The sequence below is a fragment of the Pelodiscus sinensis genome, chromosome 18 (genome assembly GCF_049634645.1).
Source record: "Pelodiscus sinensis isolate JC-2024 chromosome 18, ASM4963464v1, whole genome shotgun sequence".
In the NCBI taxonomy this organism is placed as follows: Eukaryota; Metazoa; Chordata; order Testudines; family Trionychidae; genus Pelodiscus; species Pelodiscus sinensis.
Window position 1 is genome coordinate 1,090,824 of NC_134728.1, and position 17,717 is coordinate 1,108,540.

At 58.9% G+C, this 17,717-nt stretch overlaps 1 protein-coding gene across 4 annotated transcripts in view; it reads right to left on the reverse strand.

Moving 5' to 3' along the window:
- Window positions 1–17,717, reverse strand: part of DNMT3B (DNA methyltransferase 3 beta) — a 56,431-nt gene that overhangs the window by 4,458 nt on the left and 34,256 nt on the right. For all 4 annotated transcript variants that reach the window (XM_075900822.1, XM_075900821.1, XM_075900819.1 and 1 more), the window contains 7 exons: window positions 17,436–17,520; window positions 14,777–14,922; window positions 14,553–14,643; window positions 14,037–14,185; window positions 12,277–12,362; window positions 3,125–3,194; window positions 2,200–2,318 (listed from right to left, as the gene is read on the reverse strand). In XM_075900822.1, coding sequence (XP_075756937.1) covers window positions 2,200–2,318; window positions 3,125–3,194; window positions 12,277–12,362; window positions 14,037–14,185; window positions 14,553–14,643; window positions 14,777–14,922; window positions 17,436–17,520 — 746 coding nt within the window. The remainder of the gene's footprint in view (window positions 1–2,199; window positions 2,319–3,124; window positions 3,195–12,276; window positions 12,363–14,036; window positions 14,186–14,552; window positions 14,644–14,776; window positions 14,923–17,435; window positions 17,521–17,717) is intronic.

The following is a 17,717-nucleotide window of genomic DNA, read 5'->3' on the forward strand; positions in this document are numbered from 1 at the left end:
CCGTGTGCCACAGCACCACCGTCATCATACAGCCGTGCCCCTCCCGCTTGCCTAGATCTGGCCCCTGAGGCTCGGGGCTTCCCCCCAGCATTGGGGAGCCTGTGTTGGTGCTCCAGCCCTATCCCCCCCCCCCCCAAATCGACTAGCCTAGGCCCCTTCAGGCGCTGGTGTGTGAGGGGAACGTGGGGAGGGCCTTTCTCCTTCTCCGTCAGGGGCCATGTCAGGCAGGGGCTTTTTTCCCCTCACTTGTGTGCAGCCCCCAACGCATTTTTCTGTGGGTCAGTGACCACTGACCCACCAAAGCTTCCCCACCCCTAGTGTAGAGAGCTGTGTCCTGAAAAAAACAATAGCGCCTGCCACCGGCTATAAAAGCGTGTCTAGTTCCGATAGTGTGCCGCGGCTTTTCTGTTTCCATCTGCCACGCGAGCCGTGCTACGGTGAGAACACGTGTCCTGCCGCGCAGCTCGGCGTTTGGTTCTCTTGTATTACGCCACGGCAGGGACGGTCCCTCTTCTCTGGGGCCCAGCACTGGGCAGCGCTAGACTGAAATGCAGGAATGTCACTAGCACCCGTGGGCTCTGGGGTACAGGCAGTGCGGCTGGGCACTGCAACATGAACACACTTGGAGCGCCGTGGTCCGGCACGCTGGGAAACAGGCTACGCCAGACGACGGAGTTTTCAGAACCACGGGTGTTTGCCATAAAGAAGGGTGCTGGGGGAGGGAGGGTGCAGGGTCTGGGAAGGAAGGAGAGAGGGTGCAGGAGTGTCCTGGGGTGGGGTACAGGGTCTGGGAGGGAGGGAGGACTGGCATGAGGGTGCGGGGTCAGGGAGGGAAAGTGCCGGAGCAAGGTGGGTGCAGGGTCTGGGAGGGAAGGAAAGAGGGTGCAGGAGTGGACTGGGGGAGGTGCAAGGTCTGGGAGGGAGGGTGCAGGAGGAGGATGGGGGTGCAGGGTCTGGGAGGGAGGGAGCAGGAGGAGGAGGGGGGTGCAGGGTCTGGGAGGGAGGGAGCAGGAGGAGGAGGAGGGGTCAGGGTCTGGCCATGAGAGGGCACCCCACTCTTGGGAGCACATGTGGCTCCGCAGCCCCCGCCGCCCCCAGGAGCGGTGACGAAAAGTCTCCCCAGCGGCGCTTTGCCATACACCAGCAGGGGAAGCGTGAGGGGTAGCGCACAGCGCTGGCTCCCTCCTCCCCCGCCAGGGTCTGACCATGGGTGTTGGCGGCTCAGGGACACCTGGATTACGGGGGTGCAAGTGTCTGTCCAGTCGCCTGCCTGAAGAGCCCAAGAAGAGGGTCAGGCGCCGGAGACCCCCCGGAGCAACACGAAAGCCAGTCTCATCAAGCACCGAGCGTGTGGAATCCCCTAACGCACGGAACAGGCGCAGCCTGCCGGCACGCACACACAGTTACAGCACCGGGAGCGCTGCCATGACGGAGCCCCCTTTCCCTGCCGACGGACTAAAATCAACCCCCCCTCCCCGCAGCGCCAGCTTTCTGCCAACCATGCCCGGGGAGAGCCAGACGACACACCCAAGTCCCCTTTGCCCAGGGACCCTGGGAGCTTTGATGGCTCTTCCCATCATCAAAGCTCCCAGGGTCCCCAAACCACGGAGCAGTCCCCCTCACGGGCTCCTGGGCCCGCCAGCAGTGCAAACTCCTAGGCCCTTTCCAAGGGGGATTCAGCTTCTTGCTGAAGAACAGCCAGCTTAGAGCCCCTGCTCCCAGCCCTCGCCTGCCCCTACCCCCCACCCGGGCTGCCCTGCACACCTGCCACCTCCCTCCAGCGCAGACTGCACTGCGCCCCAGAAGTGGCCGCGGCTCCTAGGTGGGCAGAGGGAGAGCACAGGGCTCTGCGAACTGCCCCGAGCACTAGCCCCGCACGTCAGTTGGCTGGGAACCTGCTGCTGGCGGCGTCTGGGGGCAGCCTGGTCTGCGGGGCTGGGAGAGGCAGGAAGCTGCCTTAGCCCCCCGCTGCATCGCTGACCGGGAGCTGCACGAGGTAAGTCCCTCCCTCCCCAGCCCCGCCTCCCCCCAAAGCCGGAGTCTCCTCCTCCCCTCGAAGCTCCATCCTCCGCCCCACTCTGGAGCCCACGCTCCAGTCACAGGATGTTGGGTCGCGGCAGCGACGATTTTCTTTAACTGGGTCGGGAGAAATCAAGTGTGAGCCCCGGTGCGGGGGCCCCCGTTGCGAGCGCCGCTCACCTTTCTAACTCAGTGCACCACAAATTGTCTTCCTTCCCGTTCATGAGCACGGGCAGCTGCAGGCTTTTCCCCTGCCTGAGGGAGTTGGATTTGGTCGTTATGGTTTGCACCTTCCTCAACTGAAGAGCAAAAGAACAAGAGTTGCCGTGAGCCCGTGAGCTCTCGTCTTCGGGGTCACGGGACTGTGCGGCGGGCGTCGCCCCTGTCTAGTGCTGAGAACAGAGCAGATCTAGGCAGGGAAGGCCAAAGGCGGGAGCAGGGCTCGGCAGGCCAGTACTTTGAGTGTTTACACCAATGTGCACCGGCCACGGCTGCCGCAGCGCCCGTACGTCCGCCTTTAAAGAAGCGGGGGAACCCGCGGAGACGTTCCTGGACGCGCACACGTACGACCTATGCAGAAATCAGGCGAGCAGCCGTTGGTGGCTCCTGCAGGAGCAGCGCTGGCTGCTGGGAACAAGGAAAAGTCGCAGGCCGGGGCTGTGCCCGTGAAGCAGGGCTGGCCCACCTGGCATTGAGTCTCCACAAGCAGAGGCAAACACTCGGCTTTGGGCCTCCGTTTGACATGCTCATCACTGGGCGGACGATCCCGCTTCAGAAAGCCCATGGGAAGGAGAGAGAAGCCGAGTCCCCTCTGTCTCCCCGGAGCCACCACGCAGACGAGAGAGTACGGGCGGGGCGGGGGGGCTGGAACCAGAGAAATCCCTCAGTAGGGGTGTAATGAGGGAATCTCCCTCAAGGTCAGAAGGCAGAGAATCCCAGAGAGGAAATCACCGAGCGGGCGCAGCCGCCAGACCGCCCCTTAGCAGAGCAGGCCGCACGAGGCCACAGAGCCCCCGAGCCCTGACGAAGCGCTGTTCACGGCAAGCCGAGAAGTACCAGCGAGCCCCGGGGAAGCTAAGGGAAAGGGCTGCGCAGCACGGCTTACCTTGGCTATCCTACTGTACTCCAAGCAGTCCTGAAGCTCAACTCTATCAGTCCTTGAGGCTACCAGAGGCCTGAGAACGGGCAAAGCTCATTACATTCCAAACTCCACAATTTACTACGGTCTCTCGTCCGCCAAGCGGACCCCACGGCTCCCTCCGCTGCAGCAGAGAAGGGAGCATCCTTTAAAGACGCGGCAATCCAACATCACCCCCGAGGAGAAGTCGAGCGGGTCGACAGCTGCTAGGAAACCCTCACCCAGCCCCGCTCAGCATGAGCCAGCAGTACGCAAAGGAGGCAACAGAATCCAGACACCTCCCGAAAAGCGAAGACTTCAGAGAGGCCGTGGGGGACACATGACAGTAACAACTAGCTGCGGACTCTGGTTCTGTTTGTAAACTAGAGGGCTACGTCTAGACTGGCAGGATTTTCCGAAAATGCTTTTAATGGAAAAGTTTTCCGTTAAAAGCATTTGCAGAAAAGAGCGTCTAGATTGGCAGGACGCTTTTCCGCAAAAGCACTTTTTGTGGAAAAGCGTCCGTGCCAATCTAGACACACTTTTCCGCAAAAAAGCCCCGATCACCATTTTCGTGATCGGGGCTTTTTTGCGCAAAACAAATCTGAGCTGCCTACACTGGCCCTTTTGCGCAAAAGGACTTTTGCCCGAACGGGCGCAGCGTAGCATTTCCGCAAGAAGCACTGATTTCAGACAGGAGGAAGTCAAGTGTTCTTGCGGAAATTCAAGTGGCCAGTGTAGACAGCTGGCAAGCTTTTCCGCAAAACCAGCTGCTTTTGCGGAAAAACTTGCCAGTCTAGACGCAGCCGAGGTGTAAGAATTGGGAAAATACCTCTGACTTCACAAAAAAACAAAACAAAACCCGCCAGAGACCAGAGGGGGGTTTCTTGGCTTTTTTCAAATACATCCATGTGAATATTGATTGGAGGCTCCTTGTGAAGGGGAAAAACCTGCACCAAAAAAATCTGGCCACTGATTATTGGGGTTCGTGCACGTCCCTTCTGTGCCCCGCCTAGCAACTGCATGCCCGGCCTCGGCTCACGTCTTTTCCCACGTTCATATGGCCGGCGCAGCCGGGAGAGGGGCCGGGAGAGTGCGGGATGGAAACCAAACCTCCGCCGGTTTGAGAAATCTGAACAGAAAACGGAGTGGCCCCGCGGCAACGTCCACTCGTGCTCCGGTAGGTCGGTTTCCCGACGCCAGACACATTCGGATTCATTCCAGTCTCTGATCAGAGGATGGGAGCACGCCGGGGCAGCCCTCCCTTTGCAAACAGCTCTTCAGCCCACCCCGCAGCACAGAGCTTTGGGCCAGGTATCCATCCCCTCTGCGAGGGGCAGTGAGAGTAACCGCCGAGGCCTTCTCCCAAGAGAGGAAACACGCCGCTTCCTTCCCCAGCCGAGGGCTGCTCGCCCTGCCCCCGCCCTTCGGGGTTTCGCACGCTCCCACCACACACAGCGAATCCTCGGGACGACCCCGGACACTGAAGTCACTTGCCCGTTCCCCCATCTCACTGCCCCGATCTCCCTTTCCCGACTGCTACAGCGGCCTGATCCGCACAGCAAAATGGAGCCCAGAATGGGCCCGCTACCCCTCCCCTCCTGCGAGGCTGCCGGCTGGTGGAATACGCAGATCCTAGGTCGTCGGCAACTCTCGGGCTGAGAAGCTGGCCCAATAAAAGCTTCCTTACCTCCCTGAAGGGGGTTCCGAAAAGGACGGGGAGAGGTAGATGGCAGAACTAGGAGCAATGGGCTCAAGTTGCAGTGGGGGGAAGGGGAGAGTCTAGGTTGGAGATTAGGAAAAACGATTTCCCTAGGCGGGTGGGGAAGCGCTGGGCTGGGTTCCCGAGGGAGGGGGTGGAATCTCCATCCCTGGAGGTGTTTAAGTCTCGCATGACAGAGCCTTGGCTGGGCAGAGGGTACGTCTACACTACAGCGCTAGTTCGAACTAACTTAGTTCGAATTAGTTAATTCGAACTAAGCTAGTTCGAACTAACGCGTCTAGAACTAAAAACTAGTTCGAACTAGCGTTTTGCTAGTTCGAACTAGTAAGTCCACATTGAGTGGACTCTGAACAGGGCTTAATGATGGCCGGAAGCAGTGCCGGCAGGGCATAAAAGGAGGACTTAGAGCATGGAGATACTGTCTCAGGCTAGCCGAGGGCTGCGCTTAAAGGGTCCCGACCCCCACCCCGGACACACAGTTCTAAGGGGTGCCCCGCTTGCAAAGAAGTTCTGGCTTGGAGTGCCCTGAGTGCCCACACTGGGCACATCACACCACTCGGCCATCAGCCCGGCTGCACTTGCCGCAGGCTGCCATCTGGGGAGAGGGAGTAATTGGGGGGCTGCAGGAGAGCTTCCACCCCCAGAAGCCCGCAGAGCCAGCCCAGTCCTCCCCATCGGGGGCTCGTACCCCATTCCTCCCTCACCTCCTTCCACTTGCCCTTCCCTAGCCCCCCTTCTTCTTGATGTACAAAATAAAGATAACGTTTCTTCCAACATTGACTCTGTCTTTATTGAAAAAAACTGGGGGAGACTGGGAAAAGGAGGTGGGAGAGGGGAAGAGAAAGGCTGGGAGAGGGGAGGGCAACTAACATGATCAGGGGTTGGGAACAGGTCCCAGATGAAGAGAGGCTACAGAGACTGGGACTGTTCAGCTTAGAAAAGAGGAGACGGAGGGGGGACAGGATAGAGGTCTCTAAAAGCAGGGGTTGGGTGGAGAGGGTGCATTCAGAAAAGTTCTTCATGAGTTCCCATAAAGAAGGACTAGAGGACACCAAAGGAAAGGACTGGGTAGCAGGCTTGAAACTAGTAAGAGAAAGTTGTTGTTCTTGACAAAGCAAATAGTTAACCTGTGGAACTCCTTGCTGCAGGAGGCTGTGAAGGCTAGAACTAGAACAGAGTTTAAAGGGAAGTGAGATCAAGTCATGGACGTTGGGTCCATGGAGTCCTATTAGCCAGAGGGTAGGAGTGGTGTCCCTGCCCAAAGTTTGTGGAAGGCTGGAGAGGGATGGCACGAGACAAATGGCTTGGTCATTGTCTTCGGTCCATCCCCTCCAGGGTCCCTAGGGTTGGCCGCTGTGGGCAGACAGGCTACTGGGCTAGATGGACCTTTGGTCTGACCCAGGACGGCCATTGTAAGCTCAGGGCTCAGTGTCGGGGGTCTCAGTGGACCCCCTTGATTTTCATGCACACCTGGTCCTGGGTGGCCAGGCTGGCAGCTCTCCTGCCCTAGACGGCCACTTTCCTGTGCCTAGTGCGGAGATCGTGGACGAGGTCCACGATGTCCGCACTAGCCCAGGAAGGTGCCCGCCTCTTGCGGTCCAGGGCAAGCTCCCGGGAGCCGCCAGCCTGGTCCCGGCAAGAGGGGGTGGGCTGGGGGGCATCGGGTGGGTGGCTCTGTGCTGTGCCAGGTGCAGGGTCTGCTAGCTGGGTGCTGGCAGGCTTGCACCTGGCACGGGCACCGTAGCCAGCCCGTGCCCCTTTAAGGGGTCCGGGGCCGGGAGGGGGGCATAGAGTTTCCCTGGTGTTGGCCAGAGTGGCCACCAGGGAAACCTGGGGAGGGCTAGCCTCCCACTAGTTCGAACTAAAGGGCTACACAGCCCTTAGTTCGAACTAGCTAGTTCGAACTAGGCGTTAGTCCTCGTAAAATGAGGTTTACCTAGTTCGAACTAAGCGCTCCGCTAGTTCGATTCAAATTCGAACTAGCGGAGCGCTAGTGTAGCGCATAGGAAAGTTAGTTCGAACTAACGTCCGTTAGTTCGAACTAACTTTCTAGTGTAGACATACCCTGACTGAGTCGGGGCTGGTCCTGCTAGGGATGTTACATTTACAGGCAGTCCCCGAGTTACGCGGATCCGACTTATGTCGGATCCGCAGTTACGAACGGGTATTTTCTCGCCCCGGAGGACTGGAGCGGCGGGACGCCTGGTCCCGCCGCCCGCCTCCTCCGGGGCGAGAAAAGCTGCTCCCCATCTCCCTGGTCTGCTGGGGGAGCCAGCAGACCAGGGAGACGGGGAGCAAAGCGGCGTAGGACCCGGGGCCGGACCCGCGGCCGCTTCCAGATCAGCTGGAAGCGCCGCAGGTCCGGCCCCGGGTCCTGAGCCGCTTTGCTCAGCGTCTCTCTGGTCTGCAGAGAAGGGAGACGCTGAGCAAAGCCGCGGAGGACCCAGCTGGACCAGGCGCTTCCAGCTGATCTGGAAGCGCCGCGGGTCCGGCCCGGGTCCTCCGCCGTTTTGCTCCGCGTCTCTCTGGTCTGCTGGGGGGGATGCAGCTAGTGCCCCCCTCAGCAGACCAGGGAGATGTGGAGCAAAGCCCGGGGCCTGTGGTAGAGCAGGTGGGGCGCTGCCGGTTGGTCCCACAGCACCGCTCCTTGGCGCTACTGGACCAACCCGGCAGCACCCCAGCTACTCTGCCCCAGGAGTCCTGATTCAGCCGCTGCTGATCAGTTTCAGCAGTGGCTGAATCAGGACACCTGGGGCAGAGCAGCTGGGGTGCTGCTGGGTTGGTCCAGTAGCGCCGAGGAGCGGCCGCTCCTGGACCAACCCAGCAGCACCCGAACTGCTCTGCCCCAGGCGTCCCCAAGTCAGCCGCTGCTGAAACTGACCAGCAGCTGACTACAGGAAGCCCGAGGCAGAGTTGCTCTGCCCCAGGGTTCCTGGAATCAGCTGCTGATCAGTTTCAGCAGCAGCTGACTTGGGGACGCCTGGGGTTCTTAAGTTGAATCTGTATGTAAGTCAGAACTGGTGTCCAGATTCAGCGGCTGAATCTGGATGCCAGTTCCGACTTACATACAGATTCAACTTAAGAACAAACCTACAGTCCCTATCTTGTACGTAACCCGGGGACTGCCTGTAGTTTTATCAATTAACTGACTGATTTTCCATGGACGAGTTGATGAGTCAATAAGCGGGGAACCCCAGCAGGGTTAGTTGCTCCCAGTGCTGGGGAGAGCCGGGAATCAGCTGTCCTGGCCTGCACTGGGTCCCCCTGCTGCGCTTTAGCCTTTTCAATGGATGAAGAGCCTGTTACGTTTAAAAAGCAGAGGGGCAGCTACCTGCCTGCCTCCTGCAGCGATGGGGCTGGGGGGAACCAGCTTTTAAGCCGGCTCCCACAGCACTAGCTCCTGTTCCCCTCCCCACTTGTGCTTATCGGATAGTTGACTAGTTGCTTACATCTCTGGGTCTGGCTTTGGGCAGGGGGCTGGACTCGAAGGCTCCTGAGGGCTCTGCCAGCCCCGGGGTTCTCTGAAAAGGGAGGCCATGACCCGCCTTGTCTCTCTAACGCCCTGGAACCAGCTACAACTGCGCCACATCGATGGTAGGCTCTGTCCTGTGTGACTGCCCTGGACAGCTGGCCATGGTACGTTGACAGAAGCCGGTCAAGTAGCAGTAACAGCAGGTCCAGTCAATCAGCTAGTTCGCGACTGTTCACAGGCAACTGCGGCTGGGAACCCATTTGTGCAACACCCTCCGGGGTAGCTCTTCCTAAGAAAGCCCAAGTCTCATTTTCAACACACGAAGGCCCCCAGGAGCCCCCGTCTCCTTACAAGTCAATGGGGCCCGACTCCGAAAGGCCCCCCAGTACTGAAAATGGGACTTTGCCACTTTTGAAAATCTTACTCCCACCCCACTTCCGCGGGACGCCCCAGAGACCTCCTGCCTCCCTCGGTCACCCACACACGAGCGAAAGCGCAAGTAGCCGCTCCTCCCCCAGCGCAGGCTGCACCCGCGGCCACCGGCTGCTCTTTCGCATTTCTAATCAGGTCTGGAATAGTGTAGTCGATTAACCGATTAACTGCTAAGCAAAAGCTTATAGGTTAATGCTATAGACTATACACATCCCCCCCCCCTTGCCAGTACATTTTTGAGCAGGCTGGCCAGCAGCCCGGCTCAGTCCTGGCTTGCACTGGGTCCAGGACCTACCCCCGCTGCGGCTCTGCATTTGAAGTGTATTAGGAGCCAGGTAGCCCGGCTCAGTTCCGGCTCATGCTGGGTCTGGGAGCTCAGAGACACCCCTCCGCCCAGGCAGGGGCTGCTGCCACCCTGCTCTGGCTGCCTCCGTATCAGACGCAGCAGTGCAGGGTGACAGGGGGCTCCTCGGGAGTGGGGCTGGAGCACACTGGCTGCCGGCCCCGCCCCCGGGGACTACAGAATACAGTAATTCCTCATTTCACACGTGCCCACTTAACAGGTTTTTGTGATTTTTTTTTTTAGGGAACGTTTTTTGAATTACACGACCGTCCCCGGAATAACACGGTTTCCCCAGTTGGCCCATTGCCAGCGGCTGCGTGGGGCTTCCCCTGCCTCCCTGCAAAGCAGTGGAGGGTTCACTGCTCGCCGTTCCCCGGCGACCCCCCCCCCCCGCCGGACGCAGTGCGGGTCCCGCAGACCCGTCATGGGGATACTCCCAACCCAATCCCCCTCCCCTCTCCTCTCCAGAGCCAAACCCCTCCCCTCCTTGCTGTAACCCAGCCCCCTTTCTCCCCCAACCGCATGTCCCGATCCCAGCAGACACCACCGCCTGAAACGCGGCCCCCACCTTTTCCACTATGTTCATTGGAAAATTGACCCCGCAGAACACGTTTTCACTTAACACGAACATTTTCTGAAACATATCTAGAGTGCTAAATGAGGAATTACTGAGGTCAGGACTAACCGCTGAGAATTCATGAGTCACTCGGCTATTCCATTAACCGGTATTTAACACCCCTACTTCACAGGCCCGCCTCCCTCGGGTGCCGCTTCCCCGCTAGCTCCTCGAAACGCCCGCCCTGACGTGCACACCAGCACGGGCGGGGCAGAACTCCGCCCGCCGGATTCTTTCCTCCACGGGGATTGGAGGCGGGACGATTCCATCGGCCATTGCTCGGCAACTCCGTGAGCAGCGCCGCTGGCCGCATCGTTTTATTGAGCTGCAGCGTCTCCTCGTTGCCGGGGCTACTGCTTCACAGCACGTTGGCTACCCCGGCGGTACGGGAACGGTCTCCTGAGGATTTGGTGGGGGTGGAAAGGGCTGAGCGGAAGGCGTGAGGAGAGTGGAGAGCCGGGTTCTCCCGACGCTGCTCTACACATGGGCCTCGCTGCGGCCTTGTATGGCCCAGCTCCAGCACAGAGACGTTAGCCTGGTCTCTAGGGCCCAGCCAGCCCGTGGTCCTTTATGTGGAGGCTCAGAGCCGTATCAGATGCAGCAGGGTCAGAGCCGTTCACACAGTCATAGTAGCCTAGATCTGGAAGGGCCCTAGAGAGGCCAAGTCCAGTCCCGGCCCTCACAGCAAATATATACAAATAGCTTCTTTCACACTGACGGGCATGAAGACAAAGAATAAGCCTTAAGCCACAGCGCCGGACCCAACTGTGGCCAGAGCGAGCCAGTCAGCCCCTCTCAGGCTCTGCCCACAAGGCTCAACAGCCAGCACGTCCCACAACACCCCGGCGCTCCCGGCACCTCCTCCCTGGGGGCTAGACACGCCGACACCCTGCACCCATCTGCTTGTGTCTTTCAGTGCTCGCCCTGCCTGGGAGACGCCTCACTGCTGTGGAGTGTTCCCAGTGCGGGCCGCGTGGTGAGTCCTGCGTAAACCCGAACCGCACCACGGGCCACAAACAAACAGGCCGTGGGCCGCATGCGGCTTGCCTGCCGCGAGTTGAGTAGCCCAGAACTACACCATCCCTGGCAGGTGTCTGTCCAACCTGCTCTTCAATATCTCCAGGGATGGAGACTCCACAGCCTCCTAGGCACAGGGAGGGGTTGGTTCATAGAATCCCGGGGCTGGAAGAGACCTCAAGAGGTCATCAAGTCCAGCCCCCTGCCCAAGGCAGGATCAATCCCAATTAAATCAACCCAGCCAGGGCTTGGTCAAGAAAAACTTCCAGGGATGGAGATTCCACCCCCTCCCTAGGAACCCATCCCAGTGCTCCCCACCCTCCTAGGGAAATAGTTTTTCCTAATATCCAACCTAGACCTCGCCCGCTGTAACTTGAGCCCGTTGCTCCTCGTTCTGCCACCTGCCCCCACTGAGAACAGCCTCTCTCCAGCCTCTTTGGAACCCCCTTCAGGGAGTTGCAGGCTGCTCTCAAATCTCCCCTCACTCTTCTCTTGTGCAGACTAAACAAGCCCAAATCCCTCAGCCTCTCCTCTCCAGCCCCCTAATCATTTTGGTCGCCCTCCGCTGGACCCTCTCCAATGCGTCCACATCCTTTCTGTAGTGGGGGGCCCAGAACTGGACACAACACTCCAGATGTGGCCTCACCAGAGGCGAATAAAGGGGAATAATCACTTCTCTGGATCTGCTGGCAATGCTCCTCCTAATGCCCCCTAATATGCCATTAGCCTTCTTGGCTACAAGGACGCCCTGTTGACTCATCTCCAGCTTCTCATCCACTGTAGTCCAGCATAGGCAACTAGATTGTCAAGGTCCTTCTAAAAGGCAATTGAGCATGTACAAATTGCAAACACTGAACTGGTATCAGCAGAGGCAAGAGACTCTGAGCCTAACAGAACCAGGGCAGAGTTTAGCTTAAAGAACTGGGTACGTTTACCGCAGGGCCTGTGAAGTCTATCAGACCCAGAGTGCCGACTGTGCAAGGGAAACCAAGCACCCTGAGCTGGGGTGGAGGTGAATTCAGAAGACTCACGGTCCCGTCAGCTGTACAGGAGTTTGCCGAAGCAACCCATTAGGATGGAGGGAGTTTGAAATTCCTGCTACGGCCCACCCATGTGCCAGCAGTGGAAGGGGTCTCACTGACTTCAACAGACTTTGCCTCAACGCCAAACGCTACCGTTTTTCCAGATTCACATACCCGCTAGTGGTAAGTGCAGTGCAGAAACAGGATCAGTTACTAAGGCCATGTCTTCACGCCACAATCGATCTTCTGTAGTTTGATTTAATGGGTCTAGTTAAGACCCACTAAATCACACTCAGAGGGCCAGTACTCCTGCTCCCATTAACCTCCCCCTGTGGGGTCGGCAGGGAAACTCGAATCGAGGTACATCGACTCCAGCTACGTAATTAACCCGAAAGACACTAAGATGTGCCAATGACAGTGGGAAACGCAGGCTAAAGAGCCTCATTGGCTCCCAGAAGATGCCCATGGCGCTGAGAAGGAAAGGAGTAGGAGAGTGTCCCAAATAAACGAGTTACCTGTTCATCCCAGGCAGGTTGCCCCAGAAGTAGCGTGCTCGGTGCGCGGCAGATACCTTGACGGCGTCGATCATGACTGGGTTGCACTGCGTTCCGGGAGAGAAAGGGAAAAGATGAGAGACACGCACTGGTGGCCGGCACAAACCACACGCCCTGTCACTAACTGCAGCCACCTCCAGCGGCGTTCCACGTCCACCCACGGCCCGGCGACGGCTGGCGCACGGCCCTGCTCCCCAGGGAGCAATGAACAAAGCCTTAAAGGGTCTTCTGGGTAGGACCTCAAGAATCCAAGCGCTGCTGCGACATCCCTGGGGACCATGCCTGGCCCAAGAACTGTGTTCTCCATTGCACGCAGGGTTTGTCACTCAGTCGGCCCCTCAGAGGGAGCCAGGATAGATCTCTGTGTGTGGGTCTAGCGCCGCGAGGCCCCAGGCGCCGTGCAATGCCAATGGACGCAAATTCCGCGTCTCCCTGCTCCTCCCATTAGGCCAGGGGCAGGATTATGCTCCCAGGCGAGCCTCGTCTGGCACAGCTCTCTGAACTACTGGGCGGAAGCACACGCTCCTCCTGCCAGGCCGCTGAGAACTACTCGTCCCATTTCGCAGACAGGCAAACAGAGGCGCCGGGGAGAAGCCACTGCTGGAGAGCCAGGGACACAACCCGGATCTGCCAATCCCCAGCCCTGTGCAACATGCTCAAAACACCCTTCCTCCCCCGTTGTACTGCTGGAGAGGTGTAACCACAGGCCCGTACACAATCGCCAGCTGCACGTATTCACGTGTGTACGTAGTCCCGCTCAGCCTCAGGCTGATTTCTAGGGTACTAGCAGACTTACCTGCCATTGCCTGGGTCCTGTAGGGCAGGGGGAGGGCAGAGTGGGGGGTGCAGGAGGCTGGGCAGGGGGCAGGCAGCGTGGGGGGGAGTGCAGGAGGCCAGGCAGGGGACTGAGGGGGTGCAGGAGACCAGGCAGGGGGCAGGCGGTGTGGGAGGTGCAGGAGGCCAGGGAGGGGGCAGGCGGGGGGGGGGTGCTCAGGGCAAAGGGTAGCGGGTGCAGGAGTCAGTGCAGGGGACGGAGGGGCTCAGGACAGGGAGGGGGGTGGCCTCGGACTTTTCCCAGGGGGCAGCCCAGGGCAGCAGGGACTGCGCACTCCACCCACTGGTTTGTCCCCAGTGGCCAGCAGGGGCTCTCTTCCTCCCCCTGGCCTGACTCGGGGTGGGGGGATCTTGCCCTCCCCCCTTGCCTGGCCCGAGGGGGCTCTCTCCCCGCTACTCCCTGGCCCTACCTGGGCCAAGTGGGGGTTTCTTGCTCCCGCCTGCCTCTCCCCTAGAGTGGGGGGGCCCTCTCTTGTGCAGGGGGGCCCCCACTTACCTGATCTGGTGCCAGGCAGAATGGCAGCGCCCCAGCCCTGCTGACCCTCCCTATGAGCTGCCCCCAACGGACACGCTCATATCGCGTCGCTCCGAACAGCCCCTCCCTTTCCGTGGCAGGGAAAACTGCCCTTTTCCTGGGGGCTCCCAGCTGCCCTGGCTCAGCCAAGCCCCGACCTCGCTGTCAGGCCGGAGGAGAGGAAGCGGCAACCGGATTTCGTGGCCTGAGCTCTTCCGGTTTCGGAGGAATCACGCGCAGACAGACAGGCAGACGCACTCCCGCTATACTGCCGGGCAGATATTTGATGCTGAAGCGCATCGCGGGTGCGTAGGCCCTTGTCGGCAGAGTAGGAACGCAGGGAATCCCCACCACCCCCCGCAGTGACTCCTACCTCCAAAAATCGAGAAATGTCCCTTTTATCGTTGACTCTCATGGCCACCACGTTCTCAAACATCCAGAAGAAGGGGCGCTCCTCCCCGGCCTTGGGGCGCGCGTAGTTGAGGAGATGGTAGAACTCGAAGAACAGCCGCCCAGTCCCCTCTGCAACGGGGAAGAGAGTCGAGGGTGAGAGAGACGCCCCAGGGCAGCTCCCAGCACATGCGACTCCCCCAAGCTGGCTGAGGGGCCCCTCCCCGTCTCCATGGGCCAGCCAGTCCCTGCCCGCCCTACGGCGGGTGCTTGTTAGTGCCCTTTACGGAGGGAGTTCGGGACTCCCATCCACCAGGCAATGGACGAGACACCAAGTCATTTCCCAGACGCCGCCAACCTGGCCCCAGACCAGATGGTAGAACGTTGTGGCCAGCACCACCCCGGGCTAGTTACGAACCCCCGGCCTGGAGTGACACGTTCCAGCCCCACGAACCACCACGAGACACCAGGCCCTTCAAAAGCAAACAGGCACTCTTACCGTACAGCCCCTTCCTGGCAGGATTCACAATCGACAGATCGTTACAGGGGCTGCCTCCGATCACCAAGTCAAAGGGGCCCCATTCGTCAATCTAGGGCGAGCAGATTGGGTGTCAGCAAAGACCAGGGAGCAAAGTCCTCTCCCGTTAAAGAAAATCCAACTCCCACTCTCCCTCTGCAGCTCCCCACCCTCCGGCAGGACGCCTCTCTCGGGGCGACACTCACGTTTCTCTTGGTGATGTTCCGGACGTCGTGCACGTACGTGATGTTCCCCTCGTGCCGGACGGTTCCCACCGCAATGGAATCTTCGCAGATCTCTGAGGCCAGGTATTTCTCCACTTTGATGCCTAGGTCCCTCAGGACCAGGTAGCCTGTTGGGGAAGAGACCCCTCGATTGGGTTCGAGTCGGCAGGGTCCTTCCCCCACCCGCTCGGTGCCCCCCTTGGGCGCCATGATGCACAAGGGTGGCCCAGAGCGTGTGACGGCAGGAAGGGCGGCAGACTTCGGAGTCCCCCCCAGCCCTTTAAAATCTCCCCATGGACAGAGGACTTCACTGGCCTTCTCCCAGGAGGCCTCTCCAGGGAGAGAAGAGCCAGGGAGGTGTGGGCAGAACAGGGTCTTCAGCAGTCAAACCACCCGCACGGAGATGATTCCCCACTGGGGGCTGCATCTTACAAGGGAGCCCCGGCGCTCCCTCTCCTCCCCTGAAGAGGGTGGGCAAGGAGGGTGCTTAGCACCCTGGAGAACCAGGCCCTGGCTTTCTGAATCCCAACTGTTCCCCAGAGCCAAAGGGGATATCCCTCCCGGACAGCCCTGTTCTGGGGTCCCTGCGACGGGCTTCCTCTCGAGTCTCCAGGGATGTTCTACGCAGCGCTGGTTAGCGTTCTTGAAGACATGTCGCCAGGGGAGAGCCAGGCTGCCCGTCGAGAGTCCGTTCCCCACCCGATCCAGCCCAGGACTTTGGAAGCAGCGTGTGGCTGTCTGCCCAGAGCCATGACGTGCGCGCAGACGCAGTGCCCGGGATGCACTAAGTGAGCAAGACATGGGCTTGCGGCCAAACTCAAGGGGACAATTCTTTACCTCGAAGCTCAGGTCCAGGGTCGAATCCAGCCCGGGGGGGTAACAAATACAGCCCCGCTGACGTCAGGGGATTGCACTGACACACGGCGGAGCTGCATTTGCCCTGGGGGTGTTCGTTAATGCCAGGCGCCCGTGCCCTGGGACTAGAAGTGGCGGGAAAATGCTGGTTTGTCAAAACAAACTTTTGGCGGGAGAGACTCGGTTTCTGTGACACTTTCCCTGGAACGGTTTCTCAGGCCCAGGATGGAACCGGGGGGTGGGGAGGCAGACAGCCCACCCCCCAAACACACACACTCTAACAGCCTGTTAGGAACTGGCTGGGATGCAGGAAACCCAGGTTCAAGTCCCTCCTCTGTCTGATTCAGAGAAGGGATCTGACCCTCGAGTTCCCCGATCCAAGGCGGGAACTTTCCCCACCAGGCTCCTGGCTATTCTGGGGTGGGTTGGTCTCTCCCCCTCTGGTTTTTCATGAGAACTTTGGAAAGTTTTCATTTCCATCCCAGTGCAGATGCACATGTCGAAACCTTCTGCACGGTGGAATTCCCGTTTTCCAGCCAGGACACAGCGCTGGCATCGCCTGCGGGGTCTGCGCTGAGGCTCTGCGGGCGCATGGCAAGGACTATAGCAATGGGTCTCGCCTGCCTGCCTCTCCCGCCACGGCCTCCCTCCGTCGAGCAGACAGGCCAGCAGCTCAAACGCTGGGAGCTTCATCCTGCACGTCCGGTTTGTGTGGAGAAAGCGCAGGCTGGAGAGCCGGGGCTCTGCCTCAGGCTCCCACTGTGAGAACTTGGCCAAATCATGCCCTTCCTCCGTGCCTCAGTTTGCCCCTCTCTGTAATGGGCACAACGACAATGCCCTCCCACACTGGGGTGCCGTGAGGCTGAGTTCATTCTTGTCTGTGAGGGGCTTGGAGCTCATAAGAACATAAGAACATAAGAACGGCCGTACTGGGTCAGACCAAAGGTCCATCTTGCCCGGAATCCTGTCTCCCAACAGTCGCCAGCACCAGGTGCCCCAGAGGGGGTGGACCGAAAACAATAATCAAGCGATTTGTCTCCTGCCATCCTTCTCCAGCGTCTGACAGACAGAGGCCAGAGACATCAATTCTATTCCCTGGCTAATAGCCTTTTATGGACCTAACCTCCAGGAAATTATCTAGCTTCTCTTTAAACTCTATTATAGTCCTAGCCTTCACAGCCTCCTCTGGCAAGGAGTTCCACAGGTTGACTACACGCTGTGTGAAGAAGAACTTTCTTTTATTAGTTTCAAACCTGCTATCCATTAATTTCACTTGGTGTCCTATAGTTCTTCTATTTAGGGAACTAATAAATAACTTTTCTTTATCCGCCCTCTCCACACCACTCATGATTTTATAGACCTCAATCATATCCCCCCTCAGTCTCCTCTTTTCTAAACTGAAGAGTCCCAGTCGCTTTAACCTCTCCTCATATGGGACCTGTTCCAAACCCCTAATCATTTTAGTTGCCCTTTTCTGAACCCTTTCCAAGGCCAAAATATCTTTTTTGAGGTGAGGAGACCACATCTGTACACAGTATTCAAGATGTGGGCGTACCATAGTTTTATACAGGGGCAGTAAGATATTCTGTGTCTTATTTTCTATCCCTTTCTTAATAATTCCTAGCATCCTATTTGCCTTTTTGACCGTCGCTGCACACTGTGTGGAAGTTTTCAGAGAACTGTCCACGATAACATCAGCTCCCTGGCGGGCAGGCCCTAGAGCAGCGTGAACCAGCAGAATTTTACACGGTTAGTCGTTCACAGACAAGATCCCTCGGTGTCTCACCGGTTGCTATGCCGTCAAACAGGGACAGCACTCTGATCGGCCTCCTTTCCGTTGCCGGGACTGCCGGGTAGATCTTCGGGGCGTCCTGCAGATGAACAGAGAGAAAAATGAAGCAGGCAGCACCGTCAGCCTCAGCCCTCTTGCTCTAGGTAACATGGATGCTTCCCAAGGCAGGCCCTGCGCCCAAGCCCTGGCATTACTGGGCGCTGGGTTGGCATTTCTCCAGGGCTATGTCTAGACTGCAGGCTTCTTTCGAAAGCATCTTTCGAAAGAGCCTCTTTC